The sequence below is a fragment of the Hyla sarda genome, chromosome 6 (assembly GCF_029499605.1).
Source record: "Hyla sarda isolate aHylSar1 chromosome 6, aHylSar1.hap1, whole genome shotgun sequence".
In the NCBI taxonomy this organism is placed as follows: domain Eukaryota; kingdom Metazoa; phylum Chordata; class Amphibia; order Anura; family Hylidae; genus Hyla; species Hyla sarda.
The window spans coordinates 301,150,368-301,175,933 of record NC_079194.1 but is presented as its reverse complement, the minus strand read 5'-3'; the positions used below and the strand labels follow the sequence as shown (position 1 = coordinate 301,175,933).

The following is a 25,566-nucleotide window of genomic DNA, read 5'->3' as shown; positions in this document are numbered from 1 at the left end:
GGATATAACTCAGGATCAGTACAGGATAAGTAATGTAATGTATGTACACAGTGATCTCACCAGCAGAATAGTGAGTACAGCTCTGGAGTATAATACAGGATATAACTCAGGATCAGTACAGGATAAGTAATGTAATGTATGTACACAGTGACCCCACCAGCAGAATAGTGAGTACAGCTTTGAAGTATAATACAGGATATAACTCAGGATCAGTACAGGATAAGTAATGTAATGTATGTACACAGTGATCTCACCAGCAGAATAGTGAGTACAGCTCTGGAGTATAATACAGGATAGAACTCAGGATCAGTACAGGATAAGTAATGTAATGTATGTACACAGTGACCCCACCAGCAGAATAGTGAGTACAGCTCTGGAGTATAATACAGGATATAACTCAGGATCAGTACAGGATAAGTAATGTAATGTATGTACACAGTGACCCCACCAGCAGAATAGTGAGTACAGCTCTGGAGTATAATACAGGATTTAACTCAGGATCAGTACAGGATAAGTAATGTAATGTATGTACACAGTGACCCCACCAGCAGAATAGTGAGTACAGCTCTGGAGTATAATACAGGATATAACTCAGGATCAGTACAGGATAAGTAATGTAATGTATGTACACAGTGACCCCACCAGCAGAATAGTGAGTACAGCTCTGGAGTATAATACAGGATATAACTCAGGATCAGTACAGTATATAATTCAGGATAAGCCCAAGGAGAGAACTGTAACATGTTGATCAGTTGTGATACATTTCCTGGTTTTGTTATGTCGTCTGACTTAACCACAAGGGAACAAAATCCGGCAGACGGTGTTGAGACAGTAAAGAGTGAGGCAGAATGTTCTGTACCAGTCTCAGTCTTTTAATATTTTGTATTTTCTGCTTCATAAACGCTTTATTATCATATTTGTTTCTTCAGATTGTTCTGATGTGAAGGGTTATAAAAATGCAAAAAAAGAGGAAAAAGTCAAAACAGAGGATGAAGTTTACAGTTCTCTGTCTAAAAAGAGGTCACAGGAATAAGTGTACATAAAAACCGATATAAATATGTGACATTGACCCTGTACTGATCCTGAGTTATATCCTGTATTATTCCCCAGAGCTGTACTCATTATTCTGCTGGTGAGGTCACTGTGTACATACATTACATTACTTATCCTGTACTGATCCTGAGTTATATCCTGTATTATACTCCAGAGCTGTACTCACTATTCTGCTGGTGAGGTCAGTGTGTACATGCATTACATTACTTATCCTGTACTGATCCTGAGTTATATCCTGTATTATACTCCAGAGCTGTACTCACTATTCTGCTGGTGAGGTCACTGTGTACATACATTACATTACTTATCCTGTACTGATCCTGAGTTATATCCTGTATTATACTCCAGAGCTGTACTCACTATTCTGCTGGTGAGATCACTGTGTACATACATTACATTACTTATCCTGTACTGATCCGGAGTTATATCCTGTATTATACTCCAGAGCTGTACTCACTATTCTGCTGGTGAGGTCACTGTGTACATACATTACATTACTTATCCTGTACTGATCCGGAGTTATATACTGTATTATACTCCAGAGCTGTACTCACTATTCTGCTGGTGAGATCACTGTGTACATACATTACATTACTTATCCTGTACTGATCCTGAGTTATATCCTGTATTATACCCCAGAGCTGTATTCACTATTCTGCTGGTGAGGTCACTGTGTACATACATTACATTACTTATCCTGTACTGATCCTGAGTTATATCCTGTATTATACCCCAGAGCTGTACTCACTATTCTGCTGGTGAGGTCACTGTGTACATACATTACTTATCCTGTACTGATCCTGAGTTATATCCTGTATTATATTCCAGAGCTGTACTCACTATTCTACTGGAACCCCCCCCCCCCGACAGGTTTCCCACTTTAGAGCTTCATCAGTGGTATGCGTTATGTTTCTCTGCAGCCTCCACTTGCTGATAACAGGGGGCAATAGACTGCAGTGTTGTGTATGGTAAAGTCTTGTAACTTAGGTCACTGTACTGTCTCTGCCTACATCCTGCATCTGTTATTCAATTACAATGTCTGCAGAAACCGAGAGGAGGGGGGGGGGGGGGGTATGAAGAATTATTTTCTCTCTCAGGTAAAATTAACAAAGTGCTGATTGGACGGAAATCGCTCGTCATCGTCCATCTGAGGATTCGCCGCTCTGACATCTGCGTCCTTCTCGATTCACTGCCCCGGAATCATTTGTCACTGGTAACAACTCACGTGGAGGGAAGACCCAGGGACGGGGCCGAGCGGATTACACATCCCGAGCCGCAAAGAAGGCGAAAAGGACAAACGTAGAAACGTCTCCCCAAACGCAACGCCGCGCCGACCCCCTCCTGTATACTCAGGAACGAGTAAAAGAACAGCGGAAATTCAGTTCTGATACATTATTACAGTTAGATATTATTATAACAGTCTGGTACAGGGTTAATTTCGAACCAATGTGCCTCCAGCTGTTGCAAAACTACAACTCCCAGCATGCCCGGACAGCCGAAGGCTGTCCGGGCATGCTGGGAGTTGTAGTTTTGCAACAGCTGGAGGCACACTGGTCGGAAAACACTGGTCTGGCATCACGAATACAGTTGGAACTGTTCTAATGTTTGAGTATTACAACACTCCGATATTCTTTAATAGCTTTTTTTGTTATATTGTTTGAATATTACGTAACCCTTATGGACGGAAATGATAATTATTCATATAGTCGGAGATTACGTCTCTTTTGTACATTAGCATGGGGAAATGTTCGAGCTGTAAAAAAAAAGTGAAAAAAATTACTGAAAAAATAAATAAAATAAATAAAAAATTAATTAATTAAATAAAAAATAAATTAATTAAATACGGTAGAAATAAATTAAATAATCAATAAAAAAAAAGTTGAAATTACAGGGTATAACGTAAAATAAGCAGTTAAAAAAAACGAAAATAAATTAATTAATTCATTAATTAATAAAATTATTTAAAAAAATAAAGTTGAAATTACAGGGCATAACGTAAAATAAGCAGTTAAAAAAAACGAAAATAAATAAATAAATAAATTAATTAAATTAATAAAATGATTTTAAAAAATAAAGTTGAAATTACAGGGCATGTTTTTTATTTGCAAAATAATGCGCTGTATTAAGGTTTATGGAAAAAGCATCGGTCAGCGTACAAGCGGACGTCATTTCTAGAAGCCGTTAAAAGAAAAAACGGAAATAAAAAAAGAGCATTAAAGAAATGTTGATAATTTTATTCTGAAAAACTTCAGTATATTATTATTATTTTATTTTTTTACATCTACAAATATAAATGAAAATACACTGTGCGAGAGGACGGCAATATAGTTGGAGATTAAAGGGGTACTCCGGTGGAAGGCTTTTTTTTTTTTTTTTTTTTTTTTTAAATGAACTGGTGCCAGAAAGTTAAACAGATTTGTAAATGACTTCTATTTAAAAAATCTCAATCCTTTCAGTACTTTTTAGCAGCTGTATGCTACAGAGGAAATTCTTTTCTTTTTGAATTTCTTTTTTGTCGCGTCCACAGTGCTCTCTAATGACACCTGATGCCCGTATCAGGAACTGTCCAGAGCAGCATTGGTTTGCAATGGGGATTTTCTCTTGCTCTGGACAGTTCCTGATACGGACAGAGGTGTCAGCAGAGAGCACTGTGGACAAGATAAAAAAGAAATTCAAAAAGAAAAGAATTTCCTCTGTAGCATACAGCTGCTAAAAAGTACTGGAAGGGTAAAGATTTTTTAATAGACGTAATTTACAAATCTGTTTAACTTTCTGGCACCAGTTGATTTAAAAAAAAAAAATCCACTGGAGTTCCCCTTTAATATAAGGCAGTGTTTAAATGGCGGGATTTCCAGGCGGAGTTCTTTCTGTGGAATTCGCTTATAAACGCTTTGCCGTAGAGGTTATAGTGGTTGGATGTTGTACTGCTAGATATTACTATTAGGTTTTATTATTTGTATTATAAAATATTTTGTATTTTTGATATTTAATATTATTATGTTGTTGTTAGTATTAACATTTATATAATTATTTTATGATTATTTTTATTTTATTAGTATTAATATTTATATAACTTTCTACAATATATATATATATATATATATATATATATATATATATATATATATAGATATATATAAATACAGCAACAGGAGCCTGCACCTGTAAGCCAGGTCCATATAATAGTTTGGAATCAATAGTGCTGGCTAAATTATTCTTTGGTTTTATATAAATATATATTATTATTTTTAATTTTTTTTTGCTGGATATTGTTAAAATGAGTGGATGTTATAACTATCGCAGATTGTATACCAGTGTTTCCCAACTAGTGTGTCTCCAGCTGTTGCAAAACTACAACTCCCAGCATGCTGAAAGTTGTATTTTAGCAACAGCTGTAGACACCCTGGTTGGGAACCACAGTTGTATACAGTCAACTGACAGATGTTAGGATGGTGGTATATTATGTAACAGTCGGATGTTTTGTATGATGCTTCTAATAGTCAGATATAGGAATATAATGCGTTCAATATATCCGCTTGCTGTCAGTGAAGATTTGGATCAATATGAGAGTTCGGCACGTGCTACACACTTATAAAATAGGAATGGAAAAACACAGGAAAATCTGCAGTTCATTACAAAAACTTCCTCCTGGGATTTCACGTACAAGCATATTCCTAATAAAAGAAAAATGGCAGGACATGGATTAAAGGGGTTATCCAGGAATAGATAAACTGAGCTTATTTCTTCTAACAACAGCGCCACACGTGTCAGATAGTGTGTGTTATAATGGTGAATAACTTCTTTATATCCTGATCCCATAGAGAAAGCAGCAGTATATAGATAGAGCAGGAGGGAAGGTGTATAACTACTATATATCCTGATCCCATAGAGATAGCAGCAGTATACAGATAGAGCTGGAGGGGAGGTGTATAACTACTATATATCCTGATCCAATAGGAAAAGCAGCAGCAGTATATAGATAGAGATGGATGGGTGGTGTATAACTACTATATATCCTGATCCTATAGATAGAAGCAGTATATAGATAGAGCTGGAGGGGAGGTATATAACTACTGTATATACTGATCCCATCAAGACAGCAGCAGTATACAGATAGAGCTAGGGTAGGGAGGTGTATAATAAATATATATCCTGACCCCATAGAGATAGCAGCAGTATACAGATAGAGCTGGACGGGGTGTATAACTACTATATATCCTGATCCCATAGAGATAGCAGCAGTATACAGATAGAGCTGGAGGGGAGGTGTATAACTACTATTTATACTGATCCCATAGAACAGTGCTTCTCATCCATGGTGCCTCCAGCTGTTGCAAAACAATGACACCCTGCATGCCCAGACAGCCAAAGGCTCTCCGGGCATGCTGGGAGTTGTAGTTCTGCAACAGCTGGAGGCACCTTTGTAGAGAAACACTAACTTACTGTGCCCACTTTACAGTTGCCAACCAGCCTCAATGCTAAAACAAACCCTATCCTACGTCCTCTCTAAATGAGGAGACATTTTGCTGGCTATGCGTCTCCATTTAGCGGTTTTCACACATGAGCACCATCATGCGCGCTACAGACGTAGATGGCGGAGGCCGCACCTGAGCGCTCGCTCATCTCTCCAAAAAACCTTCCACATGGCGCAGACTGATAGAGCTGAGAATCACAGTAATGACCAATTATGGGGCTCGCGTGTAATGTTCGCCTTCTTTAATTGAATTTCTGGCATAATTCGCAGGCGGCTGCTTTTTTTTGTTCTGACGTTGCCCGGGAGCACATTACAGCACAATGGCGCTGCAGTGATGAGCGAGTGCAGAGAGTCATTAAAGGCAATGCAGTGGAACCGCGCTACAATGGAGCAGAAGCCGTGCTGAGGGAACGGGAGGACTGCATTGAGACGTGTCAGCATTAAATGAAAGACAACCAGCCCCGCCGCCGCTTCCTAAAGACACCAAACCGGCAGAAATGTGACGCGCAATGAGCCCATCGCCGCCCGGATCGGGGGGAGGGAGTGATAGATCTGTACGGAAAATTCACTCTGTATTTAAATTGTATCGATTCCGGCTAAAGACAGATACTATAGTAATCACTGTAATTATACGGAACGTTCCGGAGTCATTAGGATAAGTCCAGCAGAGAAATCAATGTATAGGTGAGAACGTGTAGGAATCTACAGATACACTGGAATATTTGTCTCATAATATTCATATCGTTATAACTAGAGGGTGTTGAAAAGCAAAGGGGATCGGGGCAAAGGTTACGTGATGTCTGTGCCCGATCAATGGCCGTCTATATCGCTCATAAACATTTAGAAAGCTTCATCTCTTATATTCTGGACTAGCTGCTATCCTGCTCCTTATAGCACACCCTAAAAATAAGCAGCAGCATAAAAGACATTATAGAGCAGTACTGAGTAGTTTAAACTGTGAATAGGACTCTGGGTGAGAGACACAAAGAGAAGCTGTTAAATGCTCTAGTAAGTTTTAAGTCTCATCAGCTAGCTTCTCCTCCACAGATTTCTCTGGGCAGCATGGAGAACATTATAGAGCAGATTAAGCCTTGAATCCACCAATGGGGTGGGATATCACACATACTAGAGCTTTAAGCAGCTTAACTGGGTGTCCATCTTCACAGATAACCTAACTCTTCCATCCCCACTCCCCTCTCCAAAGCTTTATACAGGCAGCATGAATAACATTATAAAGCAGTATTGATCAGCATAAGCTGTGAATCCGCTACTGTGGGGAGGAGCAGATATAACTCTTACTAGAGCTTTAGGCTGCTTCACTAGGTGTCTGCATCTGCAGCTAACACTTCCACCCTAACCCCCTTAAGATTTTCATAGGCAGCATAGAGAACATTATAGAAGAGCATTGAGCAGTGTAAGCTGTGAATCAAACACTGATACAACACTTACTAGAGCTTTAAGCAGCTTCCCTGCGTGTCTGTCTCTGTAGCTAACTCTTCCACTGACCTCTCCTTGGACATATATGGCCTAAATCACATTTATGGTTACCATCATTTCCTCCTCCTTCCCCTACCCTCACATAGACCTATAATTGGACCCCCTCAGTGAGCTGCTGGTTCATCTCCTCTCTCAAGAAGAATTTAAGCTTTTTTTTTTTTTAAAGTAAATGATACATTTCGAAGGGGGAAACAGGAAAGGAGGCTGATAGGTTGAGAAAAGGGTATTTTTCTCTGATAAGATATATTACAGTTTCTTGCGTTCACTCGCACCAGTGATTTGTAGAGAGCACTATGCTCAGCTATCTTCGGCACTGTCTCCTATTAGATGAGAAATTAAGCTGTGGTTGAGTCTGCACTACTGCACCATTCAAAGTCCTTACACAAGATCACAGGGGATCCCTGAACTCAGACCCCTCCCCCAAATCAGACACTTATCCCCTATTCACAAGATTCTATTCTATGGTGGTAAAATCTCTTGAATGAAACATTATAAAAGTATTGATTTATTGGAGAACATGGCCAAAAGTTCATGAAGTTGGTAAACTAATGACCTGGAGACCAATAGGGCCAGATGAATCTGAGAGCGTTGTGTATAAGGTGGCAAAAAGACAGGTTTAACCCATGACCAAGGATATAGAAGTCAATGGAGACAATGGTCAGTAGACCAGGTCCATTTCTCCATTAAATGTAGACCAAGCAATCAAATAGATTCCAAAAAGGATCACTGGATCTATAATCACACTCCATGTTGTACCTATTATCTTATCACAGCATTGGGACACTACAAACTACCCCTCTGAACACCATGTGAACCTTACACTACCACAGGTGTCTGGCAGCCGCTTACCCCCAAACACCCCCCCCCCCCTCCATTGTGTGCAAGTGTATGGGGGAGGGGGTATCGTTCAACTAACAGCTAATGAAATAGAAGAAAGTGGAGGCTATAGTCAGACTAGGCAATTTTTCCCACGACTGTAAATTAACTTCCCTCTATTCCCGTTTTTCTCAAGCGCGGTCTTCAAGATCCCCCCCAACAAGTCATGTTATCAGGATTTCCTTAGTCTTTTACAGGTAATATAATTAAGGTCAGTGAATAAGACATCACCACAGTTATATCACCTGTGAAAGACTAAGGAAATCCTGAAAACATGACCTGCTGGTGGGTCTCGAAGACCGCGTTTAAAGGGGTACTCAGCTGCTTGACTGTAAACCAAGTTTCCCTACTCAAAAAGATTACATGAAGGTATAACTGGATCTATGATCCCACCTCATACTGTATCTATCACTTGTACAGTATAAGGACACTGCATGCCCCCCCCCTTGGGACACCATTGTGTACCTTGTATTACATGAACCACAGGTGCCCGTCAGCGCTACCCCCTCTCTCCATTCATATTACAGTACAATGACTTTAAACAGATTGCATAAAAGTATCACTGGATCTATGATATCACCTTTTAATGTACCTATGATTAGCACAGTATAGGGACACAGCACGCTCTCCCTCGGAACACCATGTGTACCTTGTTTTACACAAACCACAGGTGCCTGGCAGCGGCATTCCTGCTCTCTCCATTGAAATGACTGCCCCATGACTGTAAATCAAGTTTCCCAACTCAAATAGTCTACATAAAAATATCACTGGATCTATGATCACACCTCTTACTGTACTCATTAGCATAGAAAGGGGACACTACACGCTCCCCCTCCGGACACCATGTGTACCTTGAATTAAACAACAACAGTTTGAGAACCTAGAGACTAGGAAGCTTCTGACCTGGTGGGTCAGTGGGATAGTCAATGAATGTAGAGTAATACGCATGATCTTAAAGCAGTGGTCTTCAAACTGGGGGCCCCCGAGATGCTACAAAACTAAAACTCCCAGCATGCCCGGAAAGCCGTTGACTGTCCGGGCATGCTGGGAGTTATAGTTTTTCGATATCTGCATATCCACAGTTTGGAGAGCACTGCTTTAGGATCATGCACATTACTCTACAGTCATTGACTATCCCACTGACCCACCAGGTCAGGAGCTTCCTAGTCTCTAGGTTCTCAAACTGTGGTTTGTGTAATGCAAGGTACACATGGTGTCCGGAGGGGGAGCGTGTAGTGTCCCTATACTGTGCTTATAATGGCACCCCAGTGTTGGGATCCCCTATTCTGAGCTTCCCAATATTTATCCTGCCCAGAAATCTGGACAGGGGGTGAGTTGCCCATGCAGTAGTCTGGGAAAGCTGGGAAGTAACAATGGTCACAAGGATAGCTCACCCATGTATATATCTAGTAAGCTGATGCTAACATCTCAAGGACTTGAGTTGGTAAAATGCCACAACTGAATCTCTCGTAGCACCAGACGGGAAGGAGTTACACCCTACATTTAAATAACCCATTTAAGGCCACCAGACTATAAGTGCCTTACAGCGAGTACTAATGGCACCATCGCTCATCAGTAGAGGGAACATTCCCAGCAGAGCGGAACGCCATCTACAGCTGAGGGTTCACACAGTCCCCGCAATGTTCCCTTACACAGTGGAAATTTCCATACGAACCTGCTCCTCCGGCTCTCAGATACTTGTCCTTTGCATAAATAACGGAGTCCAGCATCGACTCGAAGAGCAGAAAGTAACCCTGCGGGGGGACAGAGAACCTGGTTAGAAGACAAGGAGAAAGATGGGACATGAATCTCCTTATCCTACAAGACATTGTCTGCCACAAGTTATTACCACCTAGAACAGTGTTTCCCAACCAGGGTGCCTCCAGTTGTTGCAAAACTACAGCTACCAGCATTCCCGGACAGCCAACGGCATGTTGGGAGTTGTAGTTCTGCATCAGCTGGAGGCACACTGGTTGGGAAATATTGCTCTATATCAACTGCCAAAACTATAACTTCCATCGTGCTCAGACAGCCTTTGGCAGGAATGTTAGGGTAGCATGTGGTATAATGTGTGCAGAAATGTAAGTGTAGCATGTGGTATAATGTGTGCAGTCTTTTGCTGTCCAGGCATGCTGGGAGTTGTAATTCTGCATCAGCTGGAGGCAGACTGGTTGGGAAATATTGCTCTATATCCACTGCCGAAACTACAACTTCCATCGTGCCCAGACAGCCTTTGGCAGGAATGTTAGTGTAGCATGTGGTATAACGTGTGCAGAAATGTAAGTGTAGCATGTGGTATAATGTGTGCAGTCTTTGGCTGTCCGGGCATACTGGGAGTTGTAGTTTTTTTTAACAGCTGGAGGCACCCTGGATGGGAAACACTGAATATAAGATCCTTAAAGGGGTACTCCTGTGAAAAACATTTTTTTTAATAAACTGGTGCCACAAAGTTAAACAGATTTGTAAATGACTTTATTTAAAATTCTCAATACTTATCAGCTGCTGTATACTACAGAGGAAGTTAAAGGGGAACTCCAGTGGAATATTTATTATTTATTTTTTTAAATCAACTGGTGCCAGAAAGTTAAACAGATTTGTAAATTACCTCTCTTAAAAAATATTTATCCTTCCAGTGCTTTTTAGAAGCTGTACGCTACATTCTTTTTGAATTTCTTTTTTGTCTTGTCCACAGTGCAAACCTATGCTGCTCTGGACAGTTACTGACACGGACAGAGGTGTCAGCAGAGAGCACTGTGGACAAGACAAAAAAGATTCAAAAAGAAAATTATTTCCTCTGTAGCAAACAGCCACAAATAAGTACTGGAAGGGTAAATATTTTTTAATAGAAGTCATTTACAAATCTATTTACGGTACCAGTTGTAGTTTGGCAATTGCTGGAGGCGCCCTGGTTGGGAAACACTGCACTAATAGAACCCTAGCATTCCAGTCATGCTGGAGTTGTAGTTTTTCGCAACAGCTGAAGGCACTTCACTATCGCGACCCTGGCTGTCCGGGCATGCTGTGAGTTGTAGTTTTGCAACAGCTAGATGTCCCGGGTCAGTGTTTCCCAAGCAGGGTGCCTCCATCTGGTGCAAAACTACAACTCCCAGCATGCCCAGACAGCCTAAGGCTGTCCGGGCATGCTGGGAGTTGTAGTTTTGCTACAGTTGGAGGTACCCTGCTTGGGAAACACAGTCCCAGGTTAAGAAAACATTGTAATCCTGTAGGGATGTGCATCTCTGGAGTCCGGGACAGATCAGTGTCGCCCCCTTTGGCAGCCATTCTCCCTGCCACTTAACTGTCCCAGAAATACAGAGAACTTAGAGTAACTGAAGATTTTCTATTTGCTGGTGATTTTCTGTTCAGTCTCTGGCACCTGTGATCACAGTCATTATCCGGCCCAGCAGGGGGCACTATAATAGGTTATCACAAGGTAATAGACCGTCCTCCATACAGAACATCGGGCTCTTCTGCTTTCATCACTTTCAATTATGTTTGCAGCAAAATGAATTCCATGGCCCCCCGTGGCCCTGTACACGCTCTGTATTCATGGGGGCGGAAGAAAAGTTTGGCAATTCTCGGTCCCAGTGCAAGGTACTGTATATAGCCAGGAGAGGGCCCCTGCTCTGCATACTTGTTGTTCTATTCCCTGCAGTGCTGAAATAATGGGAGTTGTAATCCCTATTCCCCATCGGTCATTACACTTTGCAGGATTATTGAGAAATAAGACGAGGACAACTGAATCTGTATAGTTACTATATGGAACAGACTACATTGTATAAAAAGTAACAGAATGTAACCAAGAGCCTACAATATACATTGCTTATCCTGTACTGACCCTGACTTATATCCTGTATTATACTCCAGAGCTGTACTCACTATTCTGCTGGTGCGGTCACTGTGTACATACATTACATTACTTATCCTGTACTGATCCTGAGTTATATCCTGTATTATACTCCAGAGCTGTACTCACTATTCTGCTGGTGAGGTCACTGTGTACATACATTACATTACTTATCCTGTACTGATCCTGAGTTATATCCTGTATTATACCGCAGAGCTGTACTCACTATTCTGCTGGTGAGGTCACTGTGTATATACATTACATTACTTATCCTGTACTGACCCTGACTTATATCCTGTATTATACTCCAGAGCTGTACTCACTATTCTGCTGGTGCGGTCACTGTGTACATACATTACATTACTTATCCTGTACTGATCCTGAGTTATATCCTGTATTATACTCCAGAGCTGTACTCACTATTCTGCTGGTGAGATCACTGTGTACATACATTACATTACTTATCCTGTACTGATCCTGAGTTATATTCTGTATTATACTCCAGAGCTGTACTCACTATTCTGCTGGTGAGGTCACTGTGTACATACATTACATTACTTATCCTGTACTGATCCTGAGTTATATCCTGTATTATACTCCAGAGCTGTACTCACTATTCTGCTGGTGAGATCACTGTGTACATACATTACATTACTTATCCTGTACTGATCCTGAGTTATATCCTGTATTATACTCCAGAGCTGTAATCACTATTCTGCTGGTGAGATCACTGTGTACATACATTACATTACTTATCCTGTACTGATCCTGAGTTATATCCTGTATTATACTCCAGAGCTGTACTCACTATTCTGCTGGTGAGGTCACGGTGTACATACATTACATTACTTAACCTGTACTGATCCTGAGTTATATCCTGTATTATACTCCAGAGCTGTACTCACTATTCTGCTGGTGAGGTCACGGTGTACATACATTACATTACTTAACCTGTACTGATCCTGAGTTATATCCTGTATTATACTCCAGAGCTGTACTCACTATTCTGCTGGTGAGGTCACTGTGTACATACATTACATTACTTATCCTGTACTGATCCTGAGTTATATCCTGTATTATACCCCAGAGCTGTACTCACTATTCTGCTGGTGAGATCACTGTGTACATACATTACATTACTTATCCTGTACTGATCCTGAGTTATATCCTGTATTATACTCCAGAGCTGTAATCACTATTCTGCTGGTGAGATCACTGTGTACATACATTACATTACTTATCCTGTACTGATCCTGAGTTATATCCTGTATTATACTCCAGAGCTGTACTCACTATTCTGCTGGTGAGGTCACTGTGTACATACATTACATTACTTATCCTGTACTGATCCTGAGTTATATCCTGTATTATACTCCAGAGCTGTACTCACTATTCTGCTGGTGGGGTCACTGTGTACATACATTACATTACTTATCCTGTACTGATCCTGAGTTATATCCTGTATTATACTCCAGAGCTGTACTCACTATTCTGCTGGTGAGGTCACTGTGTACATACATTACATTACTTATCCTGTACTGATCCTGAGTCTACCAGCAGATTTACAACTTTACAACAAGTTTTTTTCTCATTCTGTCTCTCATAGTTGAGGTTATAACCTATGATGACAATTACAGCCTCTCGTCTTTTTAAGTGGGAGAACTTGCAAAATTGGTGGCTGAATAAATACTTTTTTTGCCCCACTGTATATGTGTGTGTATGTATATATATATATATATATATATATATATATATATATATACACATATATACACACACACACATTTATATACAAACAAGTGAGTGCAGCACAACCAGTGTGTCTCCAGCTGTTGCAAAACTACAACTCCCAGCATGCCCAGACAGCCAAAGGCTGTCTGGGCATGCTGGGAGTTGCAGTTTTGCAACATCTGGAGGCACCCTGGTTGAGAAATTCTGATATTCTTGGTGATCCCTCAATGTTGCAGCCTTTAAGATGCTTTACAGCAGAGGTCTCTAACATTGTTGGTGGTTGTCAGGACATGCTGAGAGTTGTAGTTTTGTACAGCCTCACATTACAGCCTCTCTCGCACGCAGAGCCATTTAAAATGTAATTTCACAGGCGGCTGCTCCACCTGTAGGGGTGCCATCTGGATACAGAATTATACCTGACATCTTTCCCAGAATGCTCTTGGGCAAACTTCCCTCTGTAAATGAACATTCCTTTTTTTTGGGTTTATTTTTTATAGCCCTCGGTTAACACCTTCAGAATTAATTACTGTAAATGTGACCGCATGGCAGGAAAGTGGGATCACCCGAGCAACAAAGTAGCGGATTAACATCAAAAGGAAACAATTGCGACAAATGTAACAACTTCACGGACAACAAAACAATCCAGAGAAGATTCTACAGTAAAGCGAGACTCAGGGGGCGACAAGTATAACAGCGACTCCGACACCTTCATCACGAAATACAACAGATCAGCAACTTATATACTCTGTGTCCCAAATCATCATGTTCAGGATCTCTGCCGGCTGTCAGTGAACGGGGACACAAGCTGACAACGTGTCAGCAATGGTGAATTATATATGGGGTGGTTTAGATCACAGAGGATTGTCCATAAGTGGAGCAGATTTCTGCTGTGAGATGTAGAAGGTCTTGGATGAACACAAGAAAATGGTCAATTACTGAAATGGTAAAGAAATAAAAGATAAAGAACAAGAGAAAGATAATGGTTTGTCTTATCCATAGTGATTGGAGTGTGGGGGCGACACCTAGAACTGCTTATTATCTATGGATTAAGGAAGGAAGGAAGAGAGAGAGAGAAAGAAAGAAAGAGACAGAGAGAGAAAGAAAGAGACAGAGATAGGGAGATAGAGAGAAAGGAAAGAGGCAGAGAGACAGAGAAAGAGAAAAAGGAAAGAGAGAGAAAGAAAGAAAGAAAGAAACAGAGATGGAGAGAGAGAGAGAGAGAAAGAGAGAAAGGAAAGAGAGAGATAGGGAGATAGAGAGAAAGGAAAGAGGCAGAGAGACAGAGAAAGAGAGAAAGGAAAGAAAAGGAAAGAGAGAGAAAGAGAGAGAGAGCGAAAGAAAGAGAGAGACAGAGAGAGAAAGAAAGAGACAGAGATAGGGAGATAGAGAGAAAGGAAAGAGGCAGAGAGACAGAGAAAGAGAAAAAGGAAAGAGAGAAAGAGAGAGAGAGAGAGAGAGAGAGAGAGAGAGCGCAAGAAAGAGAGAGAGCCAGAAAGAGGGAGAAAAAGGAAGAGAGAAGAGAAAGGAAAGAGGCAGAAATACAGAAAAAAAGGAAAGAAAAGGAAAGAGAGAGAGACAGACAGACAGACAGACACAGAGAGAGAGAGAGAGAGAGAGAGAGAGAGAGAGAGAGAGAGAGAGACATACAGACAGACCGAGAACGAGAGAAAAGAGATAGCCAAACAGAGAGAGGAGGAGAGAAAGGAAAGAGCCAGAGAGAGAGAGAGAGAGAGAGAGAGAGAGAGAGAGAGAGAGAGAGACAGAGAGAGACAGACAGAGAGAGAGACAGAGAGAGAGAGACAGAGAGAGAGAGACAGAGAGAGAAAGAAAGAAAGAAAAAGGTAAGGGAAAGTGAAGGATAGAAAGAAAGAGGTAAGGGAAAGTGAAGGATAGAAAGAAGGTAAGGGAGAGTAAAGGATAGAAAGAAAGAGGTAAGGGAAAGTGAAGGATAGAAAGAAGGTAAGGGAGAGTAAAGGATAGAAAGAAAGAGGTAAGGGAAAGTGAAGGATAGAAAGAAAGAGGTAAGGGAAAGTGAAGGATAGAAAGAAGGTAAGGGAAAGTGAAGGATAGAAAGAAAGAGGTAAGGGAAAGTGAAGGATAGAAAGAAAGAGGTAAGGGAAAGTGAAGGATAGAAAGAAAGAGGTAAGGGAAAGTGAAGGATAGAAAGAAAGAGGTAAGGGAAAGTGAAGGATAGAAAGAAAGAGGTAAGGAAAAGTGAAGGATAGAAAGAAGGTAAGGGAAAGTGAAGGATAGAAAGAAAGAGGTAAGGGAAAGTGAAGGATAGAAAGAAAGAGGTAAGGGAAAGTGAAGGATAGAAAGAAAGAGGTAAGGGAAAGTAAAGGATAGAAAGAAGGTAAGGGAAAGTAAAGGATAGAAAGAAGGTAAGGGAAAGTAAAGGATAGAAAGAAGGTAAGGGAAAGTAAAGGATAGAAAGAAAGAGGGGCATATTGAAGGGAAGGAGGCGAGTAAGGGAAAGAAAAAGGAAGACAGAAGGGGAAAGAGAAGAACAGGGAAGAAATTAAGGAAGGAAGGAGGGAATGAAGGAAGGGAGGAAGAATGGAATCAAACTAGGGAGGGGAAGGAAAAGGAAGGACAGAAAAAAAAGATAATAAGGAAGGGAGGAAGGCAGAAAGAAGAAAATGAGTCAAGGAAGAGCATTGTTTGCAGTATACACTTCCATGCTTCCTGACTCCTCTTTGCCCTCCCTTAGGTGGTAATTCTGCCTTAAACTCAGTAATCTGAGACTGGTTGCTAGGGATGAGCTGCCTGACAACCATAAGAACAGACTGTGCTGCCTAGCAACCAGAGTGTCAGACCAGGTCACGTGATTAGCATGGCGCTGGATTGGCACAGTGCTGGCAGCTGAGCAGGAGCATGGTAAGAACCGCACCATACCGCCATACCATGCACAACACAAGCTGTGGAGATGATAGGAAGAGGATCTATTACACTGTATTATATGAAGATGATCTATTATACTGTATGATATGAAGAGGATCTATAATACTGTATTATATGAAGATGATCTATTATACTGTATGATATGAAGATGATCTATAATACTGTATTATATGAAGATGATCTATTATACTGTATGATATGAAGAGGCTCTATTATATTGTATAATATGAAGAGGATCTATTACACTGTATAATATGAAGAGGATCTATTATACTGTATTATATGAAGAGGCTCTATTATATTGTATAATATGAAGAGGATCCATTATACTGTATGATATCAAGAGGATCCATTATACTGTATTATATGAAGAGGATCTATTATACTGTATTATATGAAGAGGATCTATTATACTGTATTATATGAAGATGATCTATTATAGTGTATCATATGAAGATCTTTTATACTGTATGATATGAAGAGGATCTATTATACTGTATTATATGAAGATGATCTATTATACTGTATTATATGAAGAGGATCTATTACACTGTATTATATGAAGAGGATCCATTATACTGTATTATATGAAGAGGATCCATTATACTGTATTATATGAAGATGATCTATTATACCGTATATGAAGAGGATCTATTACACTGTATTATATGAAGATGATCTATTATACTGTATTATATGAAGATGATCTATTATAGTGTATCATATGAAGATCTTTTATACTGTATGATATGAAGAGGATCTATTATACTGTATTATATGAAGATGATCTATTATACTGTATTATATGAAGAGGATCTAGTATACTGTATAATATGATGAGGATCTATTATACTGTATTATATGAAGATGATCTATTATACTGTATTATATGAAGAGGATCTAGTATACTGTATGATATGAAGATCTATTACACTATTATATGAAGAGGATCTATTACACTGTATTATATGAAGATGATCTATTATACTGTATTATATGAAGAGGATCTAGTATACTGTATGATATGAAGATTATCTATTATACTGTATGATATGAAGATCTATTACACTGTATTATATGAAGATGATCTATTATCCTGTATGATAGGAAGAGGCTCTATTATATTGTATAATATGAAGAGGATCTATTATACTGTATTACATGAAGAGGATCTATTATCCTGTATGATATGAAGAGGATCAATTATCCTGTATGATATGAAGAGGATCTATTATACTGTATGATGTGAAGAGGATCTATTGTACTGTATTATATGAAGAGGATCTATTACACTGTATAATATGAAGAGGATCTATTATACTGTATTATATGATGATGATGATGATGATCTATAATACTGTATTATATGAATAGGATCTATTATCCTGTATGATATGAAGAGGATCTATTATCCTGTATGATATGAAGAGGATCTATTATACTGTATGATATGAAGAGCATCTATTCTATTGTATGATATGAAGATGATCTATTATACTGCATTATATGATAATGATCTATTATACTGTATGATATGAAGAGGATCTATTATCCTGTATGATATGAAGAGGATCTATTATACTGTATGATATGAAGAGGATCTATTACACTGTATGATATGAAGAGCATCTATTCTATTGTATGATATGAAGATGATCTATTATACTGTATTATATGATAATGATCTATTATCCTGTATGATATGAAGAGGATCTATTATACTGTATGATATGAAGAGGATCTATTATACTGTATGATATGAAGAGGATCTTTTACACTGTATGATATGAAGAGGATCTATTACACTGTATGATATGAAGATGATCTATTACACTGTATGATATGAAGAGGATCTATTATCCTGTATAATATGAAGATCTATTATACTGTATGATATGAAGAGGATCTATTATACTGTATGATATGAAGATGATCTATTATACAGTATTATATGAAGAGGATCTATTATCCTGCATTATATGAAGAGGATCTATTATACTGTATGATATGAAGAGAATCTATTATACTGTATGATATGAAGAGGATCTATTATCCTGTATGATATGAAGAGGATCTATTACACTGTATTATATGAAGATGCTCTATTATCCTGTATGATAGGAAGAGGATCTATTATACTGTATGATATGAAGAGGATCTATTATACTGTATTATATGATGATGATGATGATCTATTATCCTGTATGATATGAAGAGGATCTATTATCCTGTATGATATGAAGAGAATCTATTATACTGTATGATATGAAGAGGATCTATTACACTGTATGATATGAAGAAGATCTATTATACTGTATGATATGAAGAGGATCTATTATGATGTATGATATGAAGAGGATCTATTATCCTGTATGATATGAAGAGGATCTATTATACTGCATGATATGAAGAGGATCCATTATACTGTATGATATGAAGAGGATCTATTATACTGTATAATATGAAGAGGATCTATTATCCTGTATTATATGAAGAGGATCTATTATCCTGCAAGATATGAAGAGGATCTATTATACTGTATGATATGAAGAAGATCTATTATCCTGTATTATATGAAGATGATCTATTATAGTCACTGCTCCCCCTCTGTAGTTTTCTAGTACATACGAGGTCAGTCCTGATCTAATACATACATTACAGGGGTCATAATATTCTACTTTTACCATGATCACAAGCCTAATAATATTATTATTCATTTTTTTGCAGAAGGCAGGAAAGTGTTAAACTTCCAGTGCTCAGAGACAACAGCTGCCAGCACATAAATGGAGGCTTTAATTTCTGCATTAATCCCAAAAAAACGAAGAACATAAAATGCGCCAAACTGCGCGGTGTACACAGCGACGAAGCAGCAGTATATCACCATAGTAACTGCAGTTAGCAATATGGACAAAGCAAAACTGCAGAGAAAACGGGAAAGTTTTAAAAAGTTTTATTCCCCCCCCCCCCTCTTAAAGTGACAGTACACCCACAATATTTTGGAGGACTTTAACTCTCTTCTTGAGAGGGAGAGATCAGGGCAATGGAGCAGACAACTACATATTCCCTATGGGTGCAGATGGCCAGATACATAGAGATAGTAGAAGCAGTATATAGATAGAGCTGGAGGAGTGGCGTTTAACTACTATATATCCTGATCACATAGAGATAGCAGCAGTATACATATAGAGCTGAAGAGGAGGTGTATAACTACTATATATCCTGATCACATAGAGATGATAGCAGCAGCATTATACAGAGAGCTGGAGGAAAGGAGTTTAACTACTATATATCCTGATTCCATAGAGATAGCTGCAGCAGTATACAGATAGAGCTAGAGGAGAGGTGTAAAACTACTATATATCCTGATCCCACAGAGATAGCAGAAGTATACAGATAGAGCTGGAGAATATGTGTATAACTACTATATATCCTGATGCCATAGAGTTAGCAGCAGCAGTATACAGATAGAGCTGGAGAGGTGGTATATAACTACTATATATACTGATCCCATATAGATAGCAGTAGCAGTATACAAATAGAGCTGGAGGGAAAGGGTATAACTACAATATATCCTGATCCCATAGAGATAGCTGCAGTATACAAATAGAGCTGGAGTGGAGGTGTATAACTACTATACATCCTTATCCCATATAGATAGCAACAGTATACAGATAGAGCTAAAGGCGAGGGCTCTGGGATCTAGCAATAGTGATGTGATAGGTGATGATGTCATCCTGTAGTTCACAGAAAGTCGACTGACCACTTCCTCTGACACAAACACTGATTGTCTATGGGTCATATTGGTGATCACATGACCCATTTACAGTAATGAAACTCATGTATGCAGCTGTGCTGGGATAAAACTGACGGCACTGTAGGACTAGTGATGGGGAGTGTGCATGAAATGGGCAAAAGACTGGAAGCAAGCGGAGACCGCGACATTCAAAACAAATAGTATATTAGAAAGTTTCTTCACTACTTCTTATAAAGTAATTCAATTGAAATTGAATTTACATAGGACTGCGCGCGTCCTCTAATGTCTGCCCTGGGATGCGCAGAGCAGCTGTGATGTATTCCGTTTGGACATATTTTTTTTTCTCCCACGTATCTTAGAAATGCAAATCCCGCTAAGTGATGCGGCAGAGCCGAGCCTTAGTACGCGCCGGGGGTTATAATGGCCGGACGCACAGACGGCGCTCGCGAAGAAGACGGATGGAGCGAGGACGAGGACCGAGACAAACACTATGGAGTCGTGCAAAGGTGCAGGAGAAAATGCTAATGTATCCGGAGCGAGTACAGACCTTGACACTACAAGATATCAGATATTCCCCGGATAAGGAGATTAATAGCCTCCGCAAAAAATACGAAAAGAAATAAGAATAATGAAAAAGAATGCGGGAACCGAGATTTAAAGGGGCTCTCTGCTTAAAGTCTGTTAGAATGGCTGCAAGAGTCTCCTCACCCTGGAATCAGAGACTGGCTGGTTGCTAGGGGCAACCGCATTCAAAAAAGTAACGATTGATACATTGTATCTCCTGGCAACCAACTGTCACTTTCCATAAGCACAAAACTATGAAGGCTGGTAAAATTCCAATGCAGAGGTCTCCAATGTTGCTAAACTACAACTCCCAGCATGCCCGGACAGCCGTTGGCTGTCCGGGCATGCTGGGAGTTGTAGTTCAGCAACATCTGAAAGTCCACAGTTTGCTCTAAATCTGTTCCCATCATCAAAGATCCCTTCCCCAAACGACTTCACAGGTCTCTGCCGGAACCTATTTGCCCCAGTTCTGGAACCACCGAAAATCTATTTGTTTTTGTCTTCGTCCTGTACTTCCTGGTTGAGTAATTGCTCAGTACTATACAATTCCCAGAATGCATTGCTTTTCCCTCAGCTCTTCATCACCTCAATCCCACGCAACCCAGAGCGGTTGCACAAAATCTTGTTTCACAGCAGACTCTCACACAGTGAGGTTGCAGAATGTGCTGTATTCATTCCATGTCTGCTCCTCTGCCTGTCGCATTGTTTAGCACAAGGAAGCATGCTGTAGTCACACCTTTCTTCCCTAAATGTCCCAATAAAGAGATATATATGACAAAGAGATGGTGATGAATAATCCCCCCTTTCCTTCCCCCTTTCCTTCCTCTGTCCAACCCCCCCCCCCCCCCCCCTTCCTACTGAACACCATCACCCCCTTCCACCTTATCCCTGGTGACCACTTACCATCCATTCCGATATGATTATATCCACTTTCTCCTCCGGTAAGTCAATCTCTTCTATTCTTCCTTTAATCAGGGATATTCTATCTTCTAACTTATTCAGGCTGAAAGCAAAAAGGTAAAGATTGTCAGGAGCAACAGGTACAGACGGCACGTACCACCACCACATCTTATAGAGACACATTACCCGTCCACTACCGAATCCAGCAACACAGTTGGGAGTGTATGGATTCTATATCATCCGGACTATTGGATTTTCCAGATAATAAAGGGTCCAGGACTACAAAGTCCAAAAACAGCGCCACTCCTATCTATGGGTCATATTCGGTATTGCAGCTCAGTTCCAGGAAAAAACATTTTTATATATATATATATATATATATATATATATATATATATATATATATATATCTCAACTGGCTCAAGAAAGTTAAACAGATTTGTAAATTACTTCTATTAAAAAATCTTAATCCTTTCAGTACTTATGAGCTTCTGAGGTTAAGGTTGTTCTTTTCATTCTAAGTGCTCTCTGATGCCACATGTCTCGGGAACCGCCCAGTTTAGAAGAGGTTTGCTATGTCATCAGAGAACACAGACAGAAAAGAACAACCTTAACTTCAAAAGCTCATAAGTACTGAAAGGATTAAGATTTTTTAATAGAAGTAATTTACAAATCTGTTTAACTTTCTGGAGTCAGTTGATTTAAAAAAAAAAAAAAAGTTTTTTCCTGGATAACCCCTTTAAAACCGGCCGTTACAAAATCCCGGTCAAGTCTATGGGATTTTGTGATTAGCCGTTATGACCCGTTAACGCCCGTTATGAATAACTGACTATTTTGTGATGGGAAAAAAATCAGTGCATGTACCGTTTTTTTACACACACACATATTTATTTTTATATTTTTATTTATATAGACCAAAGAAATTACAAAAACACATAAAAAGTCAGCTAAATCCTGATGAAGGGCTGAGCCGTCCCCCCGATGCGCTGCAGAGGATCAATCTCCGTTGGCGTACGATGGACATGACAGCTAATGTTACCGGCAGCACTAGAATTATTTACCGTGCGGCGGCTCCTGTCCTTATCTCGCTCCTCTCTCTCCGCTATCTCACGCTGCCGGCAGGTGCTGCACCCCGGGAATCTCATTAAAAGGCGTAATTGAAAAATAGAAGACCTCGCAAAACAAAAGGGATGAGGAGCCGTTCGGGGCACGGTGTGGGGGGGGGGGGGTGAACTCTTGAACCGGTTCAAGGACAGCGACAAAGTATCAATTATATACTGTCAGGAAATGAATTGTAATTATTGGAAATTAAATACCGAGAACAGGTATATGGCGGCATTCACGCACTTTGACAACATCCGATTGCGTGAAGAAGAAAAAAATGTGCGCAGTTTTTTTCTTTTCATTGGTGAAGTTTTTCTGGACGGGATTGTGTCTCTGATTTGAGACATAATAAATCATGCGCACTAAGCCACGCCCCCTCCAGGTGCAAACTGCTAAAATAAAAATAAAAAAATAGCGCAAAAACAATCATAAATAAGCGGCACGGCCTTACAAGCTGCAAAATGGCTCAAAACACGTAGTGTAAAGTATAAGGGAGGGACAGAGCTGTAGTGTAAAGTATAAGGGAGGGTTGAGCTGCAGTGTAAAGTATAAGGGAGGACAGAGCTGTAGTGTAAAGTATAAGGGAGGGACAGAGCTGTAGTGTAAAGTATAAGGGAGGACAGAGCTGTAGTGTAAAGTATAAGGGAGGACAGAGCTGCAGTGTAAAGTATAAGGGAGGGACAGAGCTGTAGTGTAAAGTATAAGGGAGGGACAGAGCTGTAGTGTAAAGTATAAGGGAGGGATAGAGCTGCAGTGTAAAGTATAAGGGAGGACAGAGCTGCAGTGTAAAGTATAAGGGAGGGACAGAGCTGTAGTGTAAAGTATAAGGGAGGACAGAGCTGTAGTGTAAAGTATAAGGGAGGACAGAGCTGCAGTGTAAAGTATAAGGGAGGGACAGAGCTGTAGTGTAAAGTATAAGGGAGGGACAGAGCTGTAGTGTAAAGTATAAGGGAGGGACAGAGCTGTAGTGTAAAGTATAAGGGAGGACAGAGCTGCAGTGTAAAGTATAAGGGAGGGACAGAGCTGTAGTGTAAAGTATAAGGGAGGGACAGAGCTGTAGTGTAAAGTATAAGGGAGGACAGAGCTGCAGTGTAAAGTATAAGGGAGGACAGAGCTGCAGTGTAAAGTATAAGGGAGGACAGAGCTGTAGTGTAAAGTATAAGGGAGGACAGAGCTGCAGTGTAAAATATAAGGGAGGACAGAGCCACAGTGTATAGTATAAGCATATTTTTCCCCCAGTAATAACCCCTCGGGGGGCCTTTATTCTTCTCCCAGCATTAACCCCTCGGGGACCTTATCCTTTGTACTTTATTAACCCCTCGGAGGCCTTATTCTTCGCCAAAAATTAACCCCTTGGAGGCCTTATCCTTCACCCTGTAATAACCACTCAGAGGCCTTATTCTTCTCCCAGCATCCTTATTTTTCGCTCTGTATTAACCAATTGGTGGCTTTATTCTTCACCCAGTATTAACCCTCTGTGACCTAATTGTTCTCCCAGCATTGACCCCTCGGTGGTTTTATTCTTCTCCCTGTATTAACCCCTTGGGGCCTTATCCTTCACCCAGTATTAACCCTCGGTGGCCTTATTCATGTCCCAGTATTAACCCCTTGGTGGTTTTATTCTTCAGCCAGTATTAACCCCTTGGTAGCCATTACCCTGTATTGCCGGGTCCTGCAGTTATTGCCAGGCATCTCACGCTTTCTCTAGAAGGTAATGAGCTTCTTCTATCTGCCGCCGAGGACAAGAAAAAAGACAAAGAAAACAAAGTGCAGCGCACAACACAAAGAATCCGCGAGGACATCGGGCCATAAAACATATGACAAGGTAACAAATCTCCAGCGAGCGCTGTTTTTCGCAGACACCTGTATTTTTCTGCCAGGGCTGCGGGACGGGGGCTCGGGCCACCAAGCATGACCGGGGTCTGTTCCAAGTCAGACTGCAGGCCAAACCCATCCAGCAAAGCGTCCTGTCTCCATCCAGAATCAATGGCGCGAAGCCCCCCGGTGTCTGCCCCAACACCTGCACCACCCCACTGCAAAAACCACAAATACACAAAATGCAGATTAGAAAAAAAAAACTCTGCGTCCGGTTATCTATCCCTTGTCTCATCAGGCTCAGGCTGCTTGTCTGTCCCTTCTCCATGATTTACACTACAGGTCTGCTCCATTACAGTGACTTCCAGCTCATCTGCATTGTCTTTATAGGAGTCTGAGGTTGTCTGAAATCCATCTTCTGGTCATCAAGGGACTCAGGCTGCGGCTCTGTCCCTCTCTTATACTTTACACTGCGGCTCTGTCCCTCCCTTATACTTTACACTGCGGCTCTGTCCCTCCCTTATACTTTACACTGCAGCTCTGTCCTCCCTTATACTTTACACTGCAGCTCTGTCCTCCCTTATACTTTACACTGCAGCTCTGTCCTCCCTTATACTTTACACTGCAGCTCTGTCCTCCCTTATACTTTACACTGCAGCTGTCCTCCCTTATACTTTACACTGCAGCTCTGTCCCTCCCTTCTACTTTACACTGCAGCTCTGTCCCTCGCTTCTACTTTACACTGCAGCTCTGTCCCTCCCTTATACTTTACACTGCAGCTCTGTCCCTCCCTTATACTTTACACTGCAGCTCTGTCCCTCCCTTATACTTTACACTGCAGCTCTGTCCTCCCTTATACATTACACTGCAGCTCTGTCCTCCCTTATACTTTACACTGCAGCTCTGTCCCTCCCTTATACTTTACACTGCAGCTCTGTCCCTCCCTTATACTTTACACTGCAGCTCAGTCCCTCCCTTATACTTTACACTGCAGCTCTGTCCCTCCCTTATACTTTACACTGCAGCTCTGTCCTCCCTTATACTTTACAC

At 40.4% G+C, this 25,566-nt stretch overlaps 1 protein-coding gene across 1 annotated transcript in view; it reads right to left on the bottom strand.

The window, feature by feature from the left end:
• The window catches only part of PRMT3 (protein arginine methyltransferase 3), a 104,227-nt gene that overhangs the window by 41,337 nt on the left and 37,324 nt on the right, over positions 1-25,566 (bottom strand). Inside the window, exons 10-11 of the mRNA XM_056527921.1 lie at positions 21,601-21,700; positions 9,576-9,654 (exon numbers count right to left, since the gene is read on the bottom strand). Coding sequence (XP_056383896.1) covers positions 9,576-9,654; positions 21,601-21,700 — 179 coding nt within the window. The remainder of the gene's footprint in view (positions 1-9,575; positions 9,655-21,600; positions 21,701-25,566) is intronic.